General features: G+C 36.9%; 1 protein-coding gene across 1 annotated transcript in view; it reads right to left on the minus strand.

Annotated features, from left to right (window-relative positions):
• Positions 1-543: 543 nt before the first annotated feature.
• The window catches only part of LOC120539268 (RAS guanyl-releasing protein 2), a 215,305-nt gene continuing 202,906 nt past the window's right edge, over positions 544-12,942 (minus strand). Inside the window, exons 14-17 of the mRNA XM_039769183.1 lie at positions 12,844-12,880; positions 10,333-10,491; positions 5,239-5,301; positions 544-4,140 (exon numbers count right to left, since the gene is read on the minus strand). Of these exons, the coding sequence (XP_039625117.1) occupies positions 5,243-5,301; positions 10,333-10,491; positions 12,844-12,880 (255 nt within the window). The 3' untranslated portion in view covers positions 544-4,140; positions 5,239-5,242. The remainder of the gene's footprint in view (positions 4,141-5,238; positions 5,302-10,332; positions 10,492-12,843; positions 12,881-12,942) is intronic.

Below are 12,942 nucleotides of genomic sequence, written 5' to 3' on the forward strand. Positions count from 1 at the left end.
CATCATTACCCAACACGCCTTCCGAATGCACTTCAGCATTCCTCCCAACACATCCCAAATCAGAAAACAATTCTTCAGTGGGTGGCTAAAATTAGATAGACGAGTACAACATGGAACAGAAAATCTCCAGGCCATCAAAGCTGTAAGGGCATCAATTTTTCACTCTCCTAGATGTTCAACATACAAACATGCTTCTTCCTTAGGCATTTCCAACATGTTTTTGAGGAGTATTTTGCATGAGGATCTAAATTTCCCTGTGGTGGGTTGGCACCCTGCCCAGGACTGGTTTCTGCCTTGTGCCCTGTGTTGGCTGGGATTGGCTCCAGCAGACCCCCGTGACCCTGTGTTCGGAACAGCGGGTTGGAAAATGGATGGATGGATGGATCTAAATTTCCATCCATACAAAATGATGGTAGTGCAGGAACTAAGTGAGAGAGACTGGGAGAGCCATGGAGAGTTGCATGCGAACATTCTGCAAACCGTTCACTGAGATGCCATCGTCATGTGCAGCAACGAGGCACATTTCCATTTGAATGGTTGCGTAAATAAGCAAAACTTTCACTACTGGGCTGAAACCATCCCTCGTGAACTTCATCAGTGACCCCTGCACAGTGAGCGTGTTACAGTTAGATGCTCCGTTGCAGTGGGAGGAGCAACAGTCACCGTCACTGTAACTTCACAAAGTTACATTGAAATGCTAGCACCAACAGGAAGAAATGGATGTGGTGGATGCCTGGTTTTAACAAGATGGAGCAACAGCTCATACAGCGCAGAGATGTTTCTGGGAAAGCTAATCTCCCTGCGTGACAATGTCGGGTGGCTTTCGCGTTCGCCTGATCTTGCACCATGTGATTTCTTCTTGTGGGGCTGTCTCAAGTCGAAAGTATACACACAACGACCTCAAAGCCTTGAAGCCCTCAAGTAAGCTATTCGCCACAAAATCATCGCTATTCACTTTGAAATGGCCACACAAGTCATGCATGCATTCAGAAATCGTCTCAAAGAGTGAATCGCTAATGATTGCCACCACCTTGAAGACATCATCATTAAAATACAGTGAAAAAATCTATTTTGCATACCCTTTCTTGTGTCATAATGAAATTTATTTTATCTTGTACCGTTTATGTAGAATAAACATTTGAAATGTGGTACTTCTTTTTTTGGCTGTGGCACAATTTAGACATTTACTTTAAAAAGTAAAGAAGAATTTACCCAACTGGCCCTCACATATCTTGAATCCTTCTCAAAAGTTTAGGTAAGTAAGAATGTCGTCCTCCAAATAACAAGCATATTGCTGCACATAAATGAAGGTCTTCAAAATTATTTACTTTAGAATAAAATGCAAGGTAAACAATGTGTCCCATTCTGCACTCACATTAATAAAGAACTGGTAAAAATACAAACTAAGTTGTCACCATAATCAATTGGTTACCAAATAGTAATTAAGTATTTAGATTCTGACCAACATTCATGCATCACTTATCCTTGTACTAGTTGCAACAATATGAAAATTATCCTAACCCTGACAAATAATTGAATACACTGAAACACTACTGCATACATGCACACAGCAGTACTAAAAAAACAGTACTAAAATAGCTATGTGTAATTCTCCACCATCTTAAAATATATCCTAACCTTGACATTTAGGGCACCAAATAGAAATAAAAAAACACTTAATATAAATATCACATTATGTGGTAAGTTGCATCTATATAAAATGACAGTAGTCACAACAACAATTTACAGGTAGAATGATTCATATCTGCATGACCCCTCAGAAAAGACCAAAAGAGAGGATGACGATTTACCAGAAAAATGAGGTAACAGAATCATAGCCACTTTCATTGTTTTCTCCAAACATCATTTTCAAATACATATTAGTATACGAAGGTTTTTAAAAAAAAACATGATTGTGATTGCTTAAACAGCATCTGAGATTTTGGGAATAGTTAATTCTGTAGATGAGTAAGATATGCACTGAATATATAATAGGCATTGAGACTGAAGCAGTACACATGAAACAAAAACTGAGCAAGAGAATTCTGTCAAGTAATGAAAGGAAACTGAAATTACTGTATACTAGAACCAACCTGCCCGAGATATCTAAACTATTTCAGGAAGACTATGTATTCATAATTTGTTTCTACAGAGAACAATCACAGAGGGCAGCTGGAAGATTTATATAGTATGTGACACAAGGTTATTTCTTCCTATAGGAACAGTAATTTTACAAATAAAATTCATTACAATTGATTGAATAAAGACAATACAAATAAGTTGGCCGAAGTCCTAAACATTTGCTGACTTACAATACTGAAGAGAATATGAGCAGCCTAGCCCTTTGCTTAACTAATAGGATTAGAAAGATACCAAACTGGATTTAGAAAGTTCTTCTTTCTTGTAGATATACCTTGGTTACCAATGAACTTTTAGTCAGCTCAGAGAAGAATCTAATTTAAATTAATTAGTGAACCTATTCAAATTCAGGAAAAAGGTGAAAAGACAGTGATCATATATTTTAACATATGATTAACTTAAAATATCACATGCAAAAACACTTCCTTAAGAGAGGGTCTATCAAAATTATGTGCTTTTCTAACATTTTAGAAAAAAGATCAGAATCAATAAAACTTTACAACAATACTTAACGTCTGACTGCAGACTTCCAAAAAGCTAAAATCAGTTAATGGATGACAATAACTAACAGGTTTGTATGTTGCTACTAATGAATCCACAAGTAGGAAAGACGCTCTGCAAGTTAAGGTTTTATACATTGAAAATAGATTTAACGGTGATATGAAGGTCCAGATATGATAAATGTTTAAAAGTATCTACACAGGATTTTAATTTGCCACAATGCATGTTACTGTATTATACATGATCCCAGCTTAAACTGACACACATTATGAAAATGAAAGACTGCAGTCACAGTAAAGATATTTACAAAATATAGTGCATGGAGACAAGTAAGATATACAGGAAGAGAGGTCTTGGCATGAGGAGACTACCATCTGCTGGTAAGAAGACTAAAAGCTAAACAGAACCCATAATGGAACTTCATACATTACTGTAGAGAATGCAAAAAGTTTACAAAACTAAGCTTTCTTTGCTTCATTTTTTTCAACATTCTGTTATTAACCAAATCAAACTAAATATATTAAAATACACTAAGAGGTCATACACTTTTAAATTAGAGTTAAGTGTTTTCACAAAGTGAAATAATTAGTTAATCAATAGTGGTAATATTAACCAAGATGTTTTTTACAATTGAATGACAGTTATACACGCACGGGAGTCCACCAACTCCTTGGCAGGTTGTCCACAAATTAAATGTGTGCAAATCAACAAAGAAAAGAAACAAAGAAATACACTGTACACAATAGTTTGTAAGTTCATTATTAAAACACAATCTTGATGATTTATATCTATTTTACCCTTAGCCTTCATTATATATTTAGTGAACATTATATTTAAGTGTGTTCATATCCTCTCGATTATCTAGCATGCTACACAAACTGTGAAAATAAAAAACTGAAGTGCACACAAATACTTGAAGAAGTAAAATGGTGTCAGATAAAAGCAACATGCTGTCATTAAAGGGATCTTAATATAAAAAACAAATACTTTGTTAAAAAATCTATATGTTCCTTAAGATTTTATATTCAAGTTAAGGGAAAAAATGACCCAGCTGGCACAAAAAAATAAATAAAATTGCAATACTATTTCAGCAAAGAAGACATGTTAATCATAAAGCTGACTTGCACCAGAAAAGCTGAATGCCTTGCTTCTGGAAGGCAGTGGCACTGGGTTACTGATTTTCAATACGTGTGCTTCACAGCTACTACAAATGAAAAAAATAAAATATCCATTTCCTTACAACACAGTGTAACCCAATAAAAGGAACAGGCGTAAGGAATTTTATGATGTTAAATGAAGTACTCCCAAGTCTCCACATAGTGGCAGCGTATGTATACTTGCTACCTTCATCTTTTTTGAGTTTGAATTGTATACGTATTTTCATCCTTGCCTCTCTTCTAGGAAAAATTTCTTTTTACATCTGTACCACTTCCTTCTTGTCTGAGTAATCCAATTTCAGTCTTCATGCACATTTAAAACAATATCCCTTCAAAATCATATCTGCAGCAAGGAAAAATGTGTCAAGTTACTGATTTGGTATACACAACATTTTTGTTACTGATGTGTAATAAACAATGGACATAAATCTTTGCATCATCATGTCAGTGAAATAATAAAATCAACTGATACAACACTGCTTATAATATGGAATAGTATCAATAATTACATCTAAATACAAGCTTAATATATTAAAGAGGAAGAATTTCTTCATGAGTCATTCCTTTTAAGATATTTTTACTTAGAAAAAACAAAACTGGAAAGTCACCCATTACACTGTTTCATGCTTCAAAAATCTGTTTTAATACTTTCTTTTCCATCCAGAAACATGTTATAAGTACACAGCACTGCTATAAATGTGGGCACATTCAATTTCTTATATATTGAAATTATATTTATATTGATATTTATAAGTGTAAGAAGAAGGAAAATATTCATATAAACATTCTAAAATGGATGTTTAATTTAAAAATTAAGATAGTAAAATACATGACTTCTCTTGAGTGTGAAAGAGCTCATCTAAGCAAAAACGGCAAAACATAATTTTGAAACAAACATTTATTGCAATTTTAATGTTAATAACTGATGTACTGTTAATAACAATCAGAACTGTATTGGATATCAACTCTGGACATGTTTAAATTGATACTGTACAATATGTCAAAAAGGATGAACATTTAAATCAACTTACGTACCATATATATAGCTAATGTCTTTAGATCTATACTTTTATGGTGTTTTAGAGACTGTTGAATATTACCTGAATAAACAGCTCCATGTGAAGAAAGGATAAAAGATACTAATAAATATATTTTTAATTTAATTCATTCTATAAATCATGTTAGTGCTTGTGCTGTTGTGTATTCAGTGAGACTGTTTTTTATAGATAACCGCCATTGCTCTTTTTAGTTTCAATAAAACATGAAAAACAGGTAAACAATGTGACTAAAAGTGCTATTAACAGCTGACTACTGTACTAAGTATTTAAGAAAAAATATAAAAATGCTTTTCATCCATTTCTAACCAGAAGGGTACTAAAGAAGTTAATCAGCAGTTATTTTCAAACTTGTTTTTTAAAAGTTCATTATTTTCTTTTCTTACCTTTTCATAGATGGACATCAAAAACTCCATCTTCAACACTTTCAATATCTTCTTCTTTGATAACTATGGAAAAAAGCATCAATTATTACAAGACAAGCTAAACAAATAGCAATGTCCAATTAATTATTTATGAAATGTTTCTGACAAAGTCTAAAACTACAAATCATAATAAAGCATCTAGTTAAAGACAAGTTATTTAAAACATTAATGAAAATGAGTGTTAAAGTTCATTTTAAACTTCCACTCACACACCAGAGCTATTAACATTTCATGCTATGCACTGATGTCAATTTGACGATACATAGCCAAATTTTTCAAATTTTCAGTGGTCATTTTCAATTTCCAAACTCTGGCATTGTCTGAATCATTTTACTCCTGCCTGCTGTCAAGGTGGTATTGCACCCAATCTTCACCTGTCTTCTTGCTGGTGTTGTGCCAATGTGGCAATGATTCACCTTGACTTGGAAGATCCACACAGGTAGTGTGGGGTATGTTGCAACTGAATTATGCACTGAGTTGCACATAATTGTTACCACTTCTGAGCAACATCAAGAATAATACTGTAATGTGTATCGGGCTTTCCACCGGGGTGTTCAATAAATTAAATGAGTAGGTAGATGTGAGCTACAAGAAAAGACTGGAGTTACTGCAATAATCCCAAATTACAGAAAGATAATGATAAGAAAGACTGGTGCAAAAGACATTAAGTAAAGTTATCCTAAAGTCTAGTCCTGGGTATGACGTTAAACTGCATCCACACTGCAAAGGGTCCTCCAACTTGCAGAGAAATCTTGGGGGTTGGTGGCAGGATTGGCACTTCAGCTGTTGTAAAAAATTTCACACACCTCCGAAACGACAGAAAGAACTCCTTTCTGTTTTCCACTGGAGTAGCTCTGCTGCAGCCACCCATAGGAAGGCTGCTCACATTATGAAGGGGATGAGGGGAAAACCCTCAAGAGCCTCATCCCTGGAAGAGTCAAAACCACCATAGAGACAATGGAGTAAAGCCTGTTTCGGATTGGTTGGAAATGGTGTGGTGCTGAGGCATCGTCCGGTGCATGGCAACACTCGGGTGCCAATTTGAGGCAGCCCATCCAAGTAGGCACATGAAATGTCCAGCATGATGATCATCTTCCTCTGCTTTGTAAACTCTGTATTTCAGAGTTGCTGATGACACACAACTGTATTTATCAATAGTGCCTGATGACCCTGACTCTCTTAGTTCACTGACACAATGTCTTACTTGAGTTTGTGAATGGATGAGTAGTAATTTTCTCAAACTAAATAAGGAGAAAAGAAATTTTGGTGAGTGGCAAAAATGGATATAATGAAGGTATTAGAAATAAACTTGATTCATTAGGATTAATAGTCAAGACAAAAGTAATGAATTTAGGGGTAATTATTGACTCTGACCTAAATTTTAAATCACATATTAATCAGATTACTAGGACAGCATTTTTTCACTTAAGAAATACAGTAATCCCTCCCTATATCGCGCTTCACTCTATCGCAGATTTTAAATGTAAGCACATCTAAATATATATCACGGATTTTTCGCTGGTTCGCGGCTTTCTGCGGACAATGGGTCTTTTAATTTATGGTACATGCTTCCTCAAATGGTTTGCCCAGTTGATTTCATACAAGGGACGCTATTGGCAGATGGCTGAGAAGCTACCCAATCAGAGCACGTATTACATATTAAATAAAACTCCTCAATGATATACGATGTGCTTCCCGCGCGGTGCTTGATTGTTTGCATTTTCTCTGTCTCTCTCACTCTCTCTGCCTGACGGAGGGGGTGTGAGCAAAGGGGCTGTTTCCCTAGAGGATACGGACGCTCCTCTACAAATGCTGCTTTATCGCGGTGCTTCTGCATACTTAAAAGCACGTATTGATTTCTTGACATGTTTGCATTCTTTTAATTGTGAGAAAGAACTGCCATCTCAGTCTTGTCATGGAGCACAGTTTATACTTTTGACTAAAGTGTGGGAGAGTTTATAAGGGCTTAAAATATATAAAAATAACCATACAAACATATGGTTTCTACTTCGCGGATTTTCACCTATCGCTGGGGGGGTCTGGAACGCAACCCCCGCGATCGAGAAAGGATTACTGTATATCAAAAATGACTTCTCTTATAACTTTGCAAGATGCTGAGAAATTAGCAGTCAGCTCAGGACTACCCAAAAAAGACATCAATAAATTGCAACTAGTGCAGAATGCAGCTGCTAGAATCTTAAGTTGGAAAAGAAAATCCGAGCACATCTCTCCAGTTCTGATGTCACTACATTGGTTACCTGTGCCATTTAGAATTGGCTTTAAAATACTACTTATGGTTTACAAAGCCTTAAATAATCTCGCTCCATCCTATTTTTCAGAATGCCTTTCACTTTACACTCCAAATCGTAACCTTAGATCTTCAAATGAGTGTGTGCTTATAATTCCAAGAGTTAAACTAAAAGACGTGGATGAGGCGGCCTTCTGCTGTTATGCACCTAAAATCTGGAATAGCGTACCAATAGAAATTCACCAGGCTAATACGGTGGAGCACTTTAAAAACCTGCTCAAAAACTCATTTTAACATGGCTTTCTCATAGCTTCATTTTAGTTTAACTCTGATATTCTGTATATGCATTTAATTATCATGATCATTCATGATGGCTCCAAAATCCGTACTAACCCCTACTTTCTCTGCTGTTCTTTTTACGGTTTTCTGTGGTGGTGATCTGCGCCACCACCACCCGATCAGAGCACCATGCTGTCCCTACATTAATAGATTGAAGGCCAGAGGTCTACATGACCATCGTCATCAAATTCTTCCATGTGAAGCCTGAAAACCATGAGGACCGATCATTTATGCTGGGTAGAATGCCTAAAGGGCGCGGGGTGGTCTTCTGGCCTGGAACCCCTACAGATTTTTTTTTTTCTCCAGCCATCTGGAGTTTTTTTTTTGTTTGTTTTTTCTGTCCTCCCTGGCCATCAGACTTTACTTTTATTCTATGTTAAGTACTATTGCCTAATTGTATTTTAATATTTTGTCTTTTTTCTCTTCCTTCATCTGTAAAGCAGTTTGAGCTACATCATTTGTATGAAAATGTGCTATATAAATAAATATTTTTGTTGTTGTTGAACTTGCGACTGTCCTGCATAAAAACCAATATACAGGCCTTTAATGACCTCTTGATCTTTACTTACCTCAGGAGTGGCATTCATGTTTCTGGTGACTCTTCCTATGAAATCAGTTGACAGATAGGGAGAGCATGGGTGGTCATGAGGTCGCTAAAAAAGGGGTGTGTGGCATTCCCAATATCTTTGCTAAAGGATGAAGGTCCAAGTCTTTAGAGTCCTGATACTTCCTGGTTTGCTATGTGGTTGCAAGACATGGATGCTATCCAACGATCTGAGAAGAAGCCTGGACTCTTTCGATACTGTGTCTCTTCAGAGAATCCTTGGATACTGTTGGTTTGACTTTGTGTTGAATGAGCAGTTGTTCACAGAGTCCCGAATGAAGCACATATACCTGCATTAAAGGAGCGTCAGTTATGGCATTATGGCCATATGGCATGAATCCCCAAAGGTGATCCAGCAAACAGGATCCTCATTACTGAGGACTCGATTTGCTGGCCCAGGCGAAGGAGATGCCCACGTAACACCTGGCTGTGGCAGATAGTTGGTCATTTCCGAGGGAAGGGGGGAATGGACCACGTGTCTGCCTGGGGGGTTGCCAACCAGGAGCCATTTCATCATGGGGTGGGTGCGGCAAAGTGATGTACCAGTGCATGCTCCCCAACCTGACCTGACCTCTCCTGCCCTAAAGTGAAATTCACTGTTTCTGAAAACTAAGAATCAGCTGCTTTAATGACCACCAAAGAACTATTTTGGTTTGCTTTATCACATGACATGTAGCAATAGGAATCAAAGAATCTGATGAGCAAAATTTAGGGAAAATGAATCAGTTGCATTGTGGACTAGTGCTTAGTTTTGGAGAGAGTCACAAAAATAAGTGTGTAGAAAAATCAAGTAAAATACACTTGGACAGAGCCAGAGCCAGAGCCAGAGCCAGAGCCAGAAACTGAAGGCAGCAGTACAAACCTTTGCTACCACCATGTTACCCGGGTTTATTTATCATTAGGAATAACAGAGAAAATATATGGCATTCTAACAATACATTAAATGATAAAAATCAACTAATTATTTACTTATACTGCAAATAGTTACATGCTCCAATTTCCTCCCATCTTCCAAAGACATGCAAGTTGGGTGGACTGATGAATGCTAAACTGGCTCTGGTGTATGTGTATGTTCACTCTATGATGGACTGGCATTTAGTACAGGGTTTGTTCCTGCCTTGTGCCCTATACTTGCTGGTATAGCCTCCATACATCTTGTGATAACAGCAGATTTGGAAGATGAATGGATAGATGGATATGATTACAAACATTTAAAAACTTCCAATTCAATTTGATCTTAAAAAAAAAGATATACTGATAAAAATGGTTGGAATGTACTGTATTAAATTTTGTGTGAGAGCTTGGAAAGGAAGTAGACACTTAAAATTCATAACCTAAAATGATAACTATTTAAAAAGAAAAGTTTTTAGAAAAGGCAGATTCCAGTTAAGATTTGGAAATGACCCAAATATATGTGTGAGATTGCAATAGATTGCAGTCTTGTTCATTGTTGGTCCCTGAGCCTGATGGTGCCAGAATAGTCTGTGGCCCTGGTGATACTGAACTGAATTAATTTGGCTCGAGAATGTCACATTAAATTAATTTGGTTTGAGAATAGCACATATGTCATATACCAAAATTTTTAGCCAGTCATGTGTTCATTGCTCTAGAAAAATAACTGAAAACTGGAACACAGATTAAATTTATAGTATGGTTTATTGATGGCAAACCAAGAAAAACAGGCTTGTCCTGGAAAATAAAAACATGCAAACCTATGAAATACCCCACTGACCCAGATATTTACAATTATTGCATAACATTATAATTAGTAAACCAATGATAAAGGCTGCAACAGGTAACTATAAATGGGCTTGATTTATCATAAAAAAGAGAAAAACTTAAGGAAAGCCTCTCAGTCTATTACCTGTGTTTTGTACAGAGACCTTGGATGTTCCCGGGGGTGGAAAACTGAGAGATCTGGAAGGAAAGGACGATGGTGTGTCAACACTGATGCTTTTGGTCCTTTTTCGGCATTCCACTGATAGCTGACTCTTACAAGCTTTGTGGCAATTTACCCCACATGCTGCAAAAATGGAAGTATAAAAAATCCACAATATATTATTTAAAAACAAAAGTTCAAGCTTAGAGTTGTATAATTTACAGACTCTAACAATGGCTAGTTGCAAATGTAAACATTTGAATCACTTATTCCAATAGAACTTCAATAGAAAAATAAACTACATTTTGGGAATCACAGTCAGGTGTCCTCTTAAATTACTATGACAAACATTTTAGCTTAGGCAGTAATAAATAATTATATTGTAAAAATAATTAGCCCCATGATCATCTTCTTTTTTCGGCTGCTCTCGTTAGGGGTTACCACAACGGATCATCTTCTTCCATATCGCCCTGTCTTATGCATCTTGCTCTGTTAAACCCACCACCTGCATATCCTCTCTCAGTACATCCTGTCATGCACGAGCGCTTGGGGAGCACCTTAAGGACCCGACATGCAACGTGACAAGTCGTGCCAGGGGACAACGGCGGGGTACTAACCTCTCTCTTTCTATTTCTTCGGAAAAGACGAAGCAACGCCGCCATAATTCCGCCCAGACGACTCAAAGAAGCGCAACACTTCTGGGTCCCTTTCTACCCTCTGGTCCCCGTTTGATGACGTCATTTACCCATCCATCACCACGTCTTTCCCAGCATCCCACTGTTTAATTTCCGGTTCGCCTCCATAAATTGTCCGTCTACCCATCCATGTGTGTCTAATGATTTGCTGGAATTATTTTAACCTTTATTTTGCAGCATACAGGGCTAAAAAACCCAAACCTTTGACCTTGTTGTCTGTATTTATTACAATCCTTAAACCTCCTCTTAGGCCTTCCTCTTTTCCTCTTGCCTGGTAGCTCTATCATTAACATTCTTTTCCCAATATACCCAGCATCTCTCCTCTGCGCAGGTCCAAACCAATGCAATCTTGCCTCTCTGACTTTGTCTCCCAACCGTCCAATTTGAGCTGACCCTCTAATGTACTAATTTCTAATCCTGTCCATCCTCGTCATACCCAATGCAAATCTTAACATCTTTAACTCTGCCACCTCCTGCTCAGTCTCCTGCCTTCTGTTCAGTGCCACTGTCTCCAACCCATATATCACAGCTGGTCTCACTACTGTCCTGTAGATCTTCCCTTTCAGTCTTGCTGATACCTGTCTGTCACAAATCATTCCTGGCACTCTTCTCCACCCATTCCACCCTGCCACAACTCTCTTTTTCACCTCTCTTCCACAAACCCTGTTACTCTGAATTGTTGATCCCAAGTATTTAAACTCTACTCCCTGTATCCTCACCATTCCTCTAACCTCCCTCTCATTCACACACTTGTATTCTATCTTGTTCCTACTGACCTTCATTCCTCTCCTCTCCAGAGCATATCTCCATCTCTCCAGGGTCTCCTCACCCTGCTCCCTACTCTCGCTACAGATCACAATGTCATCAGCAAACATCATAGTCCACAGGGACTCCTTGGTAACACTTTAGTTTAGGTACTACAAAAATACATCTATTACTCATTTACTACTATGTAACAAGACCTTAACAAACACTTCTTTGGGTCTTCATAACACTTACAAAGCATCAATAAAGTGTTTATTCATAACTAAAATGTGACCTACTAACAAAACTTCATTTTGTAGTGGTCAGAGGTGGCCTGAGACACATTTCTCTTGATATTACATATTTAGTATAAGACCTGTAAATCTTTCATATTAACAAGTAATTTTACAATCATGCCAATATGCCACACAGCACAGAGACAACAACCTATCTACTGATGTTTTATAAGGGTTATGAAGACCAAAATAAGCCTTTGATAAGTTCTTGTTGCATAGTAATAAAAGAGCAATGATGCATTTTTGCAGTACCTAAAGTGTTACCAAATGATTTGCTTGAGGAAATGGCTTTGACACCATTGCACCAATGATTAAGGGTGATGGATTAATTTGTGAAACTGGATTTGGAGAACAATTCAGAAAACTTAACACTGTGAAAAGGAGCCAAGACAATACTTTTCTACACATTCACTGCACATACTCATGAAAGGACAGTGTTATGGCCTAAAGACTACAGAGTTTATTTAGTTTATGGATTCAGTTCCACAAAACCATTATTTTACTATGAACTTACTATCCAGGACCATAAATTTCCTATGCAACTTTCCCAAACATCAAATGTAGCCAAATATAAAAAAATAACTTTGGTATGACTGTCATGAAAGGCATAATATATAATAAAAACTAATTAGGAAAAATGCTTTTGAATAGCAGTAACATGGCCCAAATAAAAAGGCAAAATGCATTTTAACTACTAATGATTGCTTTCAACAAACTCTGCATTCAAATTTAAAAACTGTTTCATAGAATTAAGAACTTACCTTTGCATTTGTACCCCTGCTTGTATACACCCCAGATCTGAAATGAAATGTAAAATTTTAAAATGTACAAATTCAAAAATGTTTACAACTCAAAAAAAA

Source organism: Polypterus senegalus, chromosome 11 (genome assembly GCF_016835505.1).
Source record: "Polypterus senegalus isolate Bchr_013 chromosome 11, ASM1683550v1, whole genome shotgun sequence".
In the NCBI taxonomy this organism is placed as follows: Eukaryota; Metazoa; Chordata; class Cladistia; order Polypteriformes; family Polypteridae; genus Polypterus; species Polypterus senegalus.